General features: G+C 43.9%; 1 protein-coding gene across 5 annotated transcripts in view; it reads right to left on the bottom strand.

The window, feature by feature from the left end:
- Positions 1–14,110, bottom strand: part of RASGEF1C (RasGEF domain family member 1C) — a 118,053-nt gene that overhangs the window by 14,891 nt on the left and 89,052 nt on the right. For all 5 annotated transcript variants that reach the window (XM_048861798.2, XM_048861794.2, XM_075131266.1 and 2 more), the window contains 5 exons: positions 14,030–14,104; positions 6,034–6,129; positions 3,610–3,712; positions 3,424–3,503; positions 1,856–1,951 (listed from right to left, as the gene is read on the bottom strand). In XM_048861798.2, coding sequence (XP_048717755.1) covers positions 1,856–1,951; positions 3,424–3,503; positions 3,610–3,712; positions 6,034–6,129; positions 14,030–14,104 — 450 coding nt within the window. The remainder of the gene's footprint in view (positions 1–1,855; positions 1,952–3,423; positions 3,504–3,609; positions 3,713–6,033; positions 6,130–14,029; positions 14,105–14,110) is intronic.

Raw genomic sequence — 14,110 nt, 5'->3', positions numbered from 1 at the left:
TTTTAATGTATCGAGCAATGATAAGCCACTGAGCTTTAGGCCTGAACACTTTCTTAAGCTAATATGTTATGTACACAAAGGACATAGAAGGTGGGTTTTTTCCTCAAATAAAATAGATTCCTATCAATCTACTAACCTACTGGGCCTTGGTCTTAACTAGGCATAGATAGGAATGTGCCAGAGAACTTCCACAGGAATTAAGGTAAAGTAATAAAGCAGCAGGCTTGAATATATATGACTGTCACCAGAGGAATAGATTGCATAAGGATCTCAAAATGTCAGGTTCTAGATGAAGCATGTGTGAGCTTGTTCAAGGAATTTCTCTACTCTTCATTAATATCCAATTCATCAGCTCATCCCGCAGCCGGGTATTGCTTTTCGGAACAACTCTGCATATTTCCCTTACAACAATGGCAGCCTGTGGACCAGATTCTGACCTCATTTTAGGGTAAATCTTGTGCAACTCCATTGGCTTCAGTGCAGTTACATCAGAGTTGCACAGATGTGACATCAGAATCCAGCCCAGTTCCTCTAGCAATGAATATTCAATTTCACATTATGCTTGTGATTGCAGCATCTGCTTCGCTGCACGCAGAGTGTTTCTCTATTTATAACAATGTGCTATCATAACATTTAAAAAAAACTTTTAACAAACTAAAAATTAGAGTGAATGGGGAAAAAACAAAGAAAATCAGAAGAAATACAACGGAGCTCATAACACTCATAACAGATATAAACATATCTGAAAAGAGATGATAGAAGAAAATAATTCTGAAATCACAACACACTCATAATTAATTATCTTCAAGTTTCATTCACTCACAAACAAGGAATGTGTTATTCAAATGTATCTTCCTCTGGCAAATGCACACTGAGCATTAAAAACTCGGCGGGATTCTCTTTGATTCAGTTTGATTTAAAATTAGGGAAACCTTCCATCCTTTCCTTTCAGCACAGGAGATCTGCTCTTAGATACCGGGGGACAGCTCTTACTTAGTGCAGTGGGAGCCACTGAGTTAACTCAGAGTTGCATCTGGGTATCTGAAGGTAGAATTAGGCCCCAGGTTTGCTGTAAGTGCCAAACCTGCCTACAGTGCTTTGAGCAAGTCAGGGTCACCTACTGTTCACTAACACTCATCTTTGAGAAGAGGCACCTTTCGCTCACCGTCTCAAGTCAGCCACTACACAAGACGGGCTTGTCTACACAGGGAAACTGACTGGGATAGCTAGAGCAGAATAACTATATTAATATAGAATATTAATAATATAATAACTATTGCACTGTAGCTGCACAGACATAACTCCCCCATGTGGACCCTTTATTCTGGAATAGATAACACTGCTTCAAAGCTGGTCAGTTTTCCTCTGCAGACAAGCCCTAAGTGAACTTTCAAGGGATGTGGAAATGTATGTAATGATTGGGCAGGAGGGGCAGCAAAAGCCATATGGACCACTGCAGATTCACTTAAGTCAGGGGTTCTCAAACTGGCGGTCAGGGGGTTGTGAGGTTATTATATGGGGGGGTCGCGAGCTGTCAGCCTCCACTCCAAACCCCGCTTTGCATCCACCATTTATAATGGTATTAAATATATTAAAAAGTGTTTTTAATTTATGGGGGGGGGGTCACACTCAGAGGTTTGCTATGTGAAAGGGGTCATCAGTACAAAAATTTGAAAACCACTGACTTAAGTACTATTTTGAGGTTTGAAGTGGGATTTAAGACTTGTGCATAAGATTTGGGCTGGTGGTGATGGTGGGGTTCACCCTAAGGGCACACTGAGAATTCCAGTGATTAACCACCAGCACTAATCGTCCCCCATCCATTCAGAAATAAACAAGACAGGGACAGACCTACCTTCTCCCTGTTGCTGTGTGCAGTGAGGGATCGGTGGGCAGCCCCTCGCAACGCAGTTCTGTAGTTATAAAAATTACCAGTAGGGTCCATCTGATGCTAAGTGCAAAATAAGACAATTGCCATGTATTTGATCAGAAAGGACTTGGATTCTTTTTTCTCATCAGAATTTAAAACCAAGTTGCAGTAATGGAGATCTGAATATGTACGGTCTAGGGACGGACAACTCGTCATCATTTTCTTGTCACGTTTATGTAGCTTAATGCTTATTTACCGAGACATCCAGACGTGATTTTAGATTAATATAGATCATCATAATGTGGCAGTGTCGGAGAGCTCAGCTAGCACTGAATGAACCCCCCGAATCCAGTCAGTCCGTTCGGTAGGGGCTCAGAGTAAAACCCAAGATGGATTCTCTGAGGACAGTCTCTCCTTTGGTTGTTCCAAAGTCCTGGGCAGAGGCCACACCTATATCCTCAGGAGATACATAATTCCACCTAATTCCCTGTAAGTGCTGGCCATGGAAACAGCTAGAAATCTACATGTATAGATTGTGGTTGTTTTTATCTTTGATTTTTATAATAAAATCAGCACAATTCTATTTGAACAAGGTGGCATATATGGGGTAATATCACAGCATCATTGTACATATTAATACAGGCCATACTTAATTAGTACAATACATCAGGCCAAATTCTTGCTCCCCAATGGAAAAAAAACGATGAATGCCTGAATAGGTGGTGCAATATTATGCATTGTTTATATCAGGCTGAATCTGGCAGACATCAGGGTGAATCCCTGCAGTAATCCGCTGGCACGTCTCCATATGACACCATAATAGCCCCTCACAAAAGCTCCGTGTCCCTGTGTGCCTTGCTTTCGCCACCTCCGAGGTGGAATGGTTTGCTCGGGTGCCGTACACAGAGCACTATGCGTGCAGTGGGAGTTTTGCCACTGACTTCACTGAGAGCAGGATCAGGCTCATGAATGATCCTTTAGAGAGGATTTCATGCCAATTACATCCACTTTTGGCACATTCCATCCAAGCCATCCTACTCTGCCCTGGTGAGTGGAGGCAGAATTCAGATGCTCCAGCTGCTCTCTGCATTATTGTTTTACACCTTCTTGATCATGTGTGCCTCTCCAGAGAGGCTTTGAACCCTAGTCTATGAAGATCCTCTATTCTAGGGATTCTCAACCTTCTTCTTTCAGAGGCCCCCCGAAACATGCTATAAAAACTCCACGGCCCACCTGTGCCACAATAACTGGTTTTCTGCATATAAAAGCCAGGGCCAGCATTAAGAGGTAGCAACCAGGGCCACATGCCACAGAGGGCACTGTGAAGCTAAGCTGCTCAGGCTTCTGCTTCAGCCCCAGGTGACGGGCCACAGGGCTCAGGCTTCAGCCCCATGCAAGTCTACCCCACTGGTCCCGATTGGTGGACCCCCTGAAACCTGCTCACGGCCCCCCAGGGGGCCTCGGACCACTGGTTGAGAACCACTGCTCTACTAAGTATTGTGCACCTGAATACATTTGATTAATACAAATAACAAAGCTTTTTTTTTTTTTACCTCTAGAATAAAAAATTTGGCTGTTTTCACTTTTGACCAGGTCTTCTTTAACCTGGAGACGGGGCTCATGTTCATCCCAGCTAGGAGGAAAGAAGAAGAGGGGGAAACAGTTAGGAGTCAGGTGTGCTTTTTACAGAAATTATGCCAAACAGAAAAATTCTATTTTGAAGCATCTACCATACTTACATATGATTGCCATCAGTGAATTAAAATTCCCTATGTTAAAGCACTCTCGGGCAACATCAATGAAGAACTCTATGACTTGTGCTCGCTGTTTCTTTTTCGCAGGCTGCAGATTAAATAAATAAATAGTCGTGACAAGCACGTGCAAAATCATAGGCAATGCCAGGCTTTGGTGCCCTACCCAGGAAAATCCTATCTTTACAGCTCTATCAGCTGAAGTTTTTTTAAAAAGCCCAGCTATTGACTAATTTTGTATCAGCAGTTTGATTGACGAATGACATTTGTGACTGGCAGTCTCCTGAATAAAGGCTTTCATTGCAGATGAGGCCAAAACCCTTTCACGGCTCACTCAGCCATTGACCTGGCACTGAAGCAGAAAGCCAGTCTCTAGAGACTACTGACTGCAGGGACAAGTTGTCCAAATAGCTCTAAAGCTACCAGGTAAAAAAATTATTACACACCTGGCTCCACTGAAATCTATGGGAGTTTCGCCTTTGACTTTAGTGAGGCCAGGATTTCACCCCTATACAACAATTGCACCTACATTCTATGGAAGCTTTGTCTCATAATGTATTAAAAAACCCTTTCTCCTATCCTGAAGGTAAATTTACTGCTGATGGAAAAGTAACAGAAGTGGGGAGTGATCCACAGATGAAATAGCACTGATGAGAACAGTGCAAGCTACCCCAAATTCTGCCTGCTAATTTCTTTCCTTCTGTTTTTCCTCTCATCTGTCTAGGTTTCATATCACACTCTTCACCACAGTATCTGAGCACTTGCCTCAGCCCTGACTTGGAAGAACGACATCCAAGGAAGAGACAAGAGTCCACAGGTCATTCAGCTTGACCCTTCTATTGAGACTTTTCACAAGCGTGCCAATCCGAGTTAATTTGGATGGTGGTTGTGGGTTTAGAGACCCATGTCTAGTGGTAACTAGATTGAGATCACCATATTCTTTTCAACTAGGTCACCAAACTGTCAGCAGATGGTAACAATGTTGAGTCACCAACAACTCAACCTGTCAACCCTGGGGTGAAAGGTTCTGCATTCCCTTCCCCTTCCCTCCATGACACGTCCTCCACATTTCTAAAACAGGTAAAGCATTTGTGTCATTTACAGAATCCAAATTAAATAATATTGAAAATAAAAATACTTTAAACGAGCGTTAAATATAGATTACATGTGCCGTCATAGGCAGTGCATCAAAGAACCATGTGAAAAGGCCCAAACAATGACACAATGATAACTGTGACGCTGATGGTCACTGTCATTCAGCTCCTCTTCAGTTCTGCACTGGGATGAGATTGCACAGAGACAGGAAGAGGAAGGTCCTAAGAGAGATTCCAATGAGATTTTCATGGAGAATGAGCGTGGTGAGCCATCCACCAACAGAGATGCAGCAGGAACAGCCAGAGGGGGAGGAGAGGAACAAAGACAGGATCACAAAAGCCAAGGCAGGCCAAGATTGCAGGAAAGAGTCTGATTTACAGATTCAAAGGCAGAAAAAAAGTCAAAAGAAGATGCAGATGGAGTAAAAGACATATGAGATCTGGCCACGAGGACGACACTGTAGACTGGGGTAAGATCAGACTCAGGAGATTGGAGAGGGCAGAGTCAGATCAGCAGAGATCCATGATATAGCCGGAGGAGAGGACTCAAGGCAACAGATGTAGACAGCATGTTCAATGAGTGTAGAGATGAAAGGGTGAAGGGAGATGGGGCAGTAGTTTGAGTGACAGGAGGGGGTCAAGGGGGCATTTTTTGGGGCCGGGGGACACCAGGACATGCTTGGATTGTGCAGGGAATAAGCCAGAAGAGACAGAGGGGTTAAGTTGAAGGGGTCAGAGTGGAGGCAAGAGAGGTCAAGTGACAAGGAGAAGGAGGAATGGGATTTCGAGGGGGAGAAGACAAGAAGAGGAGCGGGGAATGGAGAAAGAAGGTTACGGCAGTTCTTGTCTCTTCTCAATGAATGGAAGATTGGAGCAGGCTCATTTGGGATTCAGACACGTACAGATTAAAAGCATTCAGAAGACAGAAGATAAAAATTTTTTTGCTTTTCATTCTTCTCTGGAATCTTTTCAAGGGAGTAAAAAGACATTCATGGCATCATTCAGGTTATTTCTCTTGCAGAGTTCATTATTCCACAACTCCACACTCGCTACACACTCACAGCTTCAACACAATGGATTTTTTTTACTCACTGCATCAACAGACTCCCTCCTTTCCCACCTCCCTGTCCCCTACCCCAGCTCTATTTTGCTATATGTTTGTAATTTACCCGGGTGCTTCTGTGAGCATGTTATTAAAACGTATGTGAACAACTTAACTGGGTCATGAAAAATATATCCCTGGGATTGCTTATTAATGTACCATCTCAAACTGGCACATCAGGCATGTGATAAAACACTGCCACACATTTTCACTTACCATGCAAATTTCTGTTGCCACAAGATAGCAGAGTCTATTGAACCATTTCACATAGGCCTCAAGGTTACTAGTCTTTTTTTGCTCATTGAAACAAGACTGGGGGGGAAAAAAGAAAAGCACTGAATGACATAACTGTATTTTACTTAGATTTCTTGTTTGTTAAGATATATGCTACATAAAGGGAATGACTGTTGCCACTGTTTTGAAACAAATCTCTCTCTCGCACACATTGGCTTATGCATTAAGGATGGAGTTCAGAAAGTCAGTGGGTGGGTGGGTATTGGCAGATATGTGAAGTTTAGCTGAGATTGTTGCTTTATACCAATCAAATAAATGTATGAAGAACAGTCCCATTTTGCTTGCAACAAATGCTCCCCAATGCAATTTATGTTGATCCTTGTTCACTGGAATATTAACAGCCATAGTACTGCAGTATTTAAAGAGCAACATCAATATAAATAAGACAAGCCCAACATTCCAGAACACATTCAGTTTGTTCCTTTGACTCCATGACTTCCCGCAGCTCAGCAAATGCAATCATCCACAGCCTTTTCCTGGACAAGAAAACTCTCTAATTGGTTAAGAGAAAGAAGGGCGAGCAAAATAAAAGACAGTTATGGCTCACCTCTTTTTAGAAAAAAAATTGTTTCTTTCTCTTATTCTCTTGTCTGTTTGGAATGTCTTCTCAGCTGACCTGGTTCTGTTTTGTAGGTTGCCTTGAAACAGGCCAATTGGATCAAGGGAAACAATCAGCAAAAGGTATTACAAGAAGTATAATTCCCTCTTTTTCAGAGTACAGTCTCTTTAGGCATGGGGACAGATCCTTAGCTAGCGTAAGCTGTCCTAGCTCCACTGACTTCAATGGATTTGTTGTCTTCAGTGGAGCGAAGACAGTTTACACCAGCTGAGGATCTGTCCCTGAGATTTTGAAAATTCAAGTCTTACAAAACCCAGCCATAACAAATGCTGGGAATTTCCTTTCTCGGACTCACAGCTTTCTACAGATCTCTGATACAGCTGTACATCTCTTAGCAGCCACTAGAGGGTATTGGTGGCTATTGATTTTTTATTTTTAAAGAGGGTCATTTCCCATCCCAACGCAGTCTAAAGCAAACGTAAGCGGAGGAATAGTCCTGCTACTGTGGGGAATTTTCCTGGCTTCTGCACTACCCCAGTGAAGTGGGCTAGCAAAAAGATCCGAGTCCTCGCGCCCACTTCCTTTACCCAGTGGCCTCCCTGCCCTTGAGGACTCCCCTTCCACTCTCCTGTCTGGCAGCGTCCTCGTAACCCCAACAAGGCTGGGCCCAGGATTCCTCGGGGGCTCGAACCCCAACCCTGCTGTGGTCACCTAGGACAGGGGCTAGGGTGTCCCCACTCCGGGGTACTCTCTCTGCCCTGGGCACTTCTCTGACCCACTGACCATTACATACAAGTTAAAGCAAATGCAAGTTATTTAATCAACAATTAATTTTAAAAGAATAAGGGAAAATGGGAAAGGTTAAAGGAAACACATCAGCCCGCTCTGTGGCAGGGAACATCACAAACAGTGTCTCTGGAACATCAGGGCAGTTCACGGTCTGTTCCTTGTAAGTCCCAGGCCTTCTTCTCAGGCCCTGGCCGTGCTGCAGGGATGCTGTGGGTTGGACACTTGCTCTGGTGGGGCCACACGCTCTCAGGCTCTAAGTGGTAGGACCCTTCTTCCCAGTGTCGCCCCCGCCCTGTCGGGGTTACGATCCAAGCCTGGCCTGCAGAACCTCTTGGCTGAGGAGTCTCCCTGTGCTGGGCCTGCTGCCCAGGGTCCCCCTCGTTCTCCCCAGCTGCTCTCCGCACCCAGCTCCTGACTGCTCCAGCCCCAGCTCCACCACTCAGTCTCTGCACGGCTGCTGCTGCTCTGCCTCCAGCTCCCTGGGCTGCTTCTCTGGCCCCTCTGGCTCTGGTTGCTGCAGCTCTGCTCCCAGGACAGGTCTGCTCTGCAGGCTGCTTCTGTGACTCTGCTCCCAGCACTGACCTGCTTCCTGGGCTGCTTTTCTGGCCCCTCTGGTTGCTGCAGCTCTGCTCCCAGGGCAAGTCTGCTCTCTCGGGGCTGTGCCTCTGGCTTTGGGGCTGCAGCTCTGCTCCCAGCACAGGGTCTGCTCTCTCTGGGCTGCTTTTCTGGTCCCTCTGGATCTGGCCCAGCTCTGCTCCCCAGCTTAGCTTCGGCCTCTGCTTTCTCCTTAGCTCGGCCCCACTCTGTCTGACCCAGGCAAATCCAGCTCACACGGAGGACGGGACCTCCCTGCCCTCCTGACTCCCTGATTAGCCTGCTCGCCATGTCATTCAGGCTGACCTAGAGCATTGGCCTCTGCCCATTGTTCCTGGGGGCTGTCAGTCTCAGGGTCCTGGTTTCCCATAGACCCTTCCCCTTTTAGTACTGGGAGCTTGCAAACCAAAACACCCCCCCTGAATGTTAGTAAGGGGGCAACAGTCCCCTAACACAAAGATGAGTAAGAAAGTCAACAGACAGAGCTTATCTATGGGAAGCAAATCTTGATGCATGCAGAGGAATCCGTTGAAGGCACTGGGACTACTCACAGCATGTAAAGTTAAGCAAACGTCTAAGCTGAGCAATGAGTCTTCACAGGAAGAGGGCCTAATATAATGCCCAAGGTGATTCAAAAATAGAATCCTGATATATGATTTTGGATGTAGAAGAGTTTAGAAATAGAAATCACTTTACTGTACTTAAGGGAAATTCTTTGCAGTGCTGACATTTCTGTTTGTTTTAAAAGAAGAATATAAATACCAATGAATAAAAGAAATGAAACAAACAAAGAATCTATTAAAGGTGCCCCAAGAGTAAGCAGCAGTAAGAGACACATGCTTTTACAAAATTGTTTACAGTCATTGCTTTTGTTATTCCTAGTGGCAATTCTTAGCCCATGTATTAATAAATCTCTTTGGGTCCTTCTGGAAAATTGGGCCTTTCGTTAAGAAACCCAGTAAGCACACTCACTTTTGGGAGTGTCTTAGGAATCAACTTGAAGTTTTTGTTTAAAGCCCACTTTTGCAAAACTTTACCATTAATAAAAAAATTTCATTCATTCAAAAAAGAAGTAAACAAAACCAGTTTTTGGTGTAGGTGAAGGCATCCCCCTTCAGAGTTTGCAGCACAAGACAGCTGGGTTCCAGTGCATAAGAACCAGTGGGTATGATTGATTAGAAATTTACCAGCCACAAAGATTTTAGTAGAAGTTTTTCTTTATCTAAGCTGTATAAATAATAATATTTAGCACTTATAGAACCTCTTCTAGCTGCAGATATCAAAGCACTTAATAAACATTCATTAACTCAGCCTCACAAAGTCCCTGTGAGATAGGTACATTAAATATTATCCCAATTAGCAGATAAGGAAACAGAGGCAGAGAAAGGTTTTAGGGCTCCAACCAAAGCTCCCTTAAGGGAAGGTCTCCAATCAGGGCTCTATAATCTGCTTTGCTCTCACTCTTTGTAGGAGACAGGAAGGGGCAGGACACAGTGCACGGGACACTGCCAGATCCTACACAGCTGGTGTAGCATACAGCAGCCTTTAGGCTATTCTAAATTTCACCTAGGGCCTCAGCTCAACCCAGGATCAAGAGAGAAGCAAAGTGGCTTAGAGCCATCTTTTCCACCCCACCTCTCTCCTCAGTACAACTGAGGACTGAGCTCAGAATTTGGTAGTTTCACATTACATGTGAAAATTTTCAGGCAGTTGTCACCTTATTCACCAGACCCTTATCTAGCGGGTGAAGACATTTCCTTCAGCTCAGTCAATACTTCAGTGCAACATAAGGTTGTCTTCAGTCTTTTCTCACGCTGTTATTAAGCACTGCAGCAAAGACTGGGGCTGTTGTACAACAATACCTCAATGAGCGGATCAACGTTTAAAGAATATGTATAACCAATAACTATTTATTCCCTTTGTATTTATCTTGAAAAACTCTTGAAAATTATCTTGGCCTATTGATACAATTCATTTGGATTCTCCACCAGGCCATTATCTGTACTTTTTTCATACTCTCTGGCCTTCATTCTGTACTCTATCCTGTCCTCTGTACCTGATGTTTCTTTGCATTTGCTTCTTATCCTTAATTACTCTTTGCATTTCATTGTTTCTCCACATTGGCTTTTTGCTTTAAACTCCAGCTATATTTAATGGTAGATGACACGCAAAGCCTTTGGGCACACATTAATTTATCGCTGAACATTTCCTCTTTCCCCTCAGTCTTCTTTCCCTCTGTTGCTTCATCCAATTCAATTTCACTCATCGCCATGTTTCCCCCCAATTCTTCCAAAACTCACTCCGCTAAAATTCAGTGTCCTCATTTCATCCCTTTCTCTTTTTAATTTTACTTAGTAACCTAAATTATTACTTGCACCTGTCCATTTTCAGTCATGTCCCTCTAGGTCAAGTTCTTATCAAGTAGTTGAAACCTCATCACAATTAGTTTCTTTACATCAGAGACCTTTTTTATTGTTTGGCTATCCCACTATATTGAATACAACAGAAATGCCAATCACAGTGCGTTGGTGTGGGGGGTGCTGAACGTGGACTGGAATTTTCAATGATGCCTCTCGGAGCTAGGGCAGAGGCTCTCAATCTTTCCAGACTACTGTACCCCTTTCAGGAGTCTGATTTGTCCTGCATACCCCAAATTTCATCTCACTTAAAAACTACTTGCTTACAAAATCAGACATAAAAATACAAAAGTACAGCACACTATAACTGAAAAATTGTTTCCTTTCTCATTTTTATCATATAATTATAAAATAAACCACTTGGAATATAAATATTGTACTTTCATTTCAGTGTATAACATATTAGGTCCCTTCCAACCCTGATATTCTATGATTCTATGATATAAAGCAGTATAATCAAGTTATTGTCTGTATGAAATTTTAATTTGTACTGAATTTGCTAGTGCTTTTTATGTGTCCTGTTGTAAAAATAGGCAAATATCTAGATGAGTTGATGTACCCGCTGGAAGACCTCTGAGTACCCCCAGGGGTACACATTCCCCTGGTTGAGAACCACGGAGACGCTACCAACATAGTTCCTCACCATAGTTATGCCAACAGAACCCCATAATACAGATGACATTCCACTCATGGTAGGGTTTTCTGTAGGTGCAGGAACACTACCTCCCCACGCAACGGTAGCTACATCGACAGAAGCATTCTTCTGTTGACATAGCTGCATCTTTAGTAGGGGTTAGGTCAGCACAGCTATGTTGGTCCGGGGGTTTTCATGCCCCTGACTGACATAGCTATGTCGACCTAACTTTTAAGCGTAGAGCAGGCCTTAGGTGCCTAAATTGCATCACCTTTCAATGGAACTTGCACATAACTCCTTTAGCCACCTTTGAAAAATCCCACCCCCTACACTTCAGCTATAGAAAAAAACATTAGTTAGGGCCAAATACAGCAACTGATCTACTCTCAAAGCTCCCATTGATTCAATGGGAGTACTGCACACAGAATGACCACAGGATGTTAGTCAACATTAGCCACTGGCTCCAAGATTGAAAAGCTTTGCTTTAGCTCTGAGAGCAATACTTGGAGAGATATCAGGCAAATTCAGTTCTGATCTAAGTGGGAACAACTCTTTCCCCATTCTTCTAAGTATATATTGGTCCCGCCACTCCATAAAGGGGTGACAAGGGGCTGCCACAGCTCAGCTGAGTAAGGCAAAGGCCATTGCCACTGGAACAGAAAACACATAAAACAAGCTGCTGTCTTTAAAATAAAAGATCTGGGGCTTTAGCCAAGCCCAGTGCTAGGAGCCTGATCCTGCAAGGTGCTGAGCACCCTCAGCTCTCACTGAAGTCAATGGAAGTTGTGAAACCGACTTTGTCATTTTTTTCGGTGTTGACATTCTTTTCTTCAGGTTTGGAGATGCATAGGTAGGAGGGCAGGGCAAGGCAAGCAACCTGGTCTCATTTCCCCAGCAGGAGTGCCAGGGGGACTGCAGGTGAAAGGGGGGGGGGGGGCCCAGCTTGCTCTGGCCCAGGGCCCCACAAAACCTTAATCCGCCCCTGTGAATAGGAACACAGGACATAGCACTGGAAGGGACTGGGTCACTGCGTGCAGACCTCTGCTTTTGCAAGCAACCCGCCCTATAACCCCAGCTGTTAAGCGCAATCTCTGTAATATAACACCCAGAGAGTGAGAAGACAGACAGGCAGATAGACAGACTCATGGGTACACACCACACAGGTTTATCCTTTTAAATTTTCTTCTGGGCCAGCATGGGACTACAACTGTACCCAAGAAAGGGGCAGTTTAGTGTTTTAATTTGTTTATGGAATAGAGTCAGATCCCATCGATGCTCCAACTTTTCACTGTGTTGTAATTGCTTTGGCAAAAGCCATGCAATATGCAGGTCCCCTGACTCAGTTGTAGGTTAAAATGGGGCTTTAGCATTTTGCTGTCATTAAATCCTGGCAGAGATTTGTCGACAGAAGTTGCTAAATATCCTGCGAAAATGTGATAATTTTTAGTCTATCTTCCATGCATTGGCAAAACTTCCTTGGAGACAGGAGAGTTATGAGAGTTACCAAGGACAGAAGAGAACTCCCAAATGATTTTGAATCTGGTTTAACTAACTCAGTTTTTGCCTATGCTGATAACAGATGTCATTTCCCCAGTAATCGAAAGCCCTGCCAGTAATTTTTCCATTAAGAAAGTCTCCTTAAGACACTTCTAAGTACAATCAGGCACTTTTGTGATCACATATTTTTGCAGAATCATTTACATCGATTACTTTTACTGTTCGTGGCGTTCTGACACCTCTCTGACACCAAAGCTCCTTTATGAATATGAAGAATACTATTAGTTCTTATAGTACCAAAGCAATAATTTCACCCAATTCCACTCCCTCTGAAACCAAGGGTAAAATTCCTCTTTACTTCAATGACAGCAGGACTGGGCCCACTACTACACCTATTACTTGGCCAGGATGGAGATGTTATCACCCCACTGGAGCTACATTACAAGCTATTTCAATGCCCATTATCTGGCCAATATTAAAAACAGATTATCTGCTGCTATTTCCATCAGTTAAGGGTGAAATTCTGCCAGTGTGTGTGTGTGAGTGTGTGGCGGGGAGGCCAAGTGAACTCAAAAGGAGCCCCCATGGAATGCTGACAGCAGGATTTGGCCTTATCTTGACCTGTTCTTTTTTTTTGGTGGTAGTAGTACAGAAACATTTCAAAACTATCACTCTGTCGCAGTGAAGTCACTTTCCTTATTGATGAAGCATCAGCAGCTCTGTCAATGCGCTCGCTCGGATCCAAACCCCACAGGAGTCAGTGGAAAGACTCCCATTGACTTCAGTGGGCTTTGGATCTGGCCCTAAGATCCCAATCCTGCATGCCATTCCCTATGATCCCTTGGGCTCCAAACTGTTATGTAAAGAGAAGAAGATGGTGATGATAATGATGATTACGCTCACTCATAACAGACCAATTCATTAATATGGTATCTGGACACATTCTGTGAGTGTTACTTGTATGTTACAGATACGAGAAGAGACAGCTAGTGGCCTGAACACCACAGGGCTACATATCTAGTGGTCTCTAACGGTGGCCAGTCTGAGGCTGGGACATATTTCCAGCAGGAGGGAATTTCAAAGGCAATGATCCACCAATAAGAATCTTGACCATGAGCTCCATCCACACTGCATCATTAGACTAAGGGCTTGTCTACACTAAGTTGATGTAAGTTACGTCACACGGGGTGTGAAAAAGCCACCCCGCGAGTGATGTAATTTACATCAACTTAAAGGGGTGTCTACACCATGCTTGTCGAGGATGTAGCGCAGTAGTGAAGACAAGCCCTAAGCATGTGCACTGCCTGTAGCGTGGCCCTAATCCACACATTTCCCAGTCACAGTTAGTTTTACACTCTCACTCAAACCAGTTCATCTAGAACAAAACAAATAATTGCAAGAGACACTTTCCACGGTGACACAGCCTACCTTGGTACTGTCCAAAGAGTCTTTGTGTACAAACGCCTGCACAAATTCTTCAGGCCCAATGTGACTGAGCCTTTCCTTTTG

Source organism: Caretta caretta, chromosome 8 (assembly GCF_965140235.1).
Source record: "Caretta caretta isolate rCarCar2 chromosome 8, rCarCar1.hap1, whole genome shotgun sequence".
NCBI lineage: Eukaryota > Metazoa > Chordata > Testudines > Cheloniidae > Caretta > Caretta caretta.
This window is presented reverse-complemented; position numbering and strand designations above follow the sequence as displayed.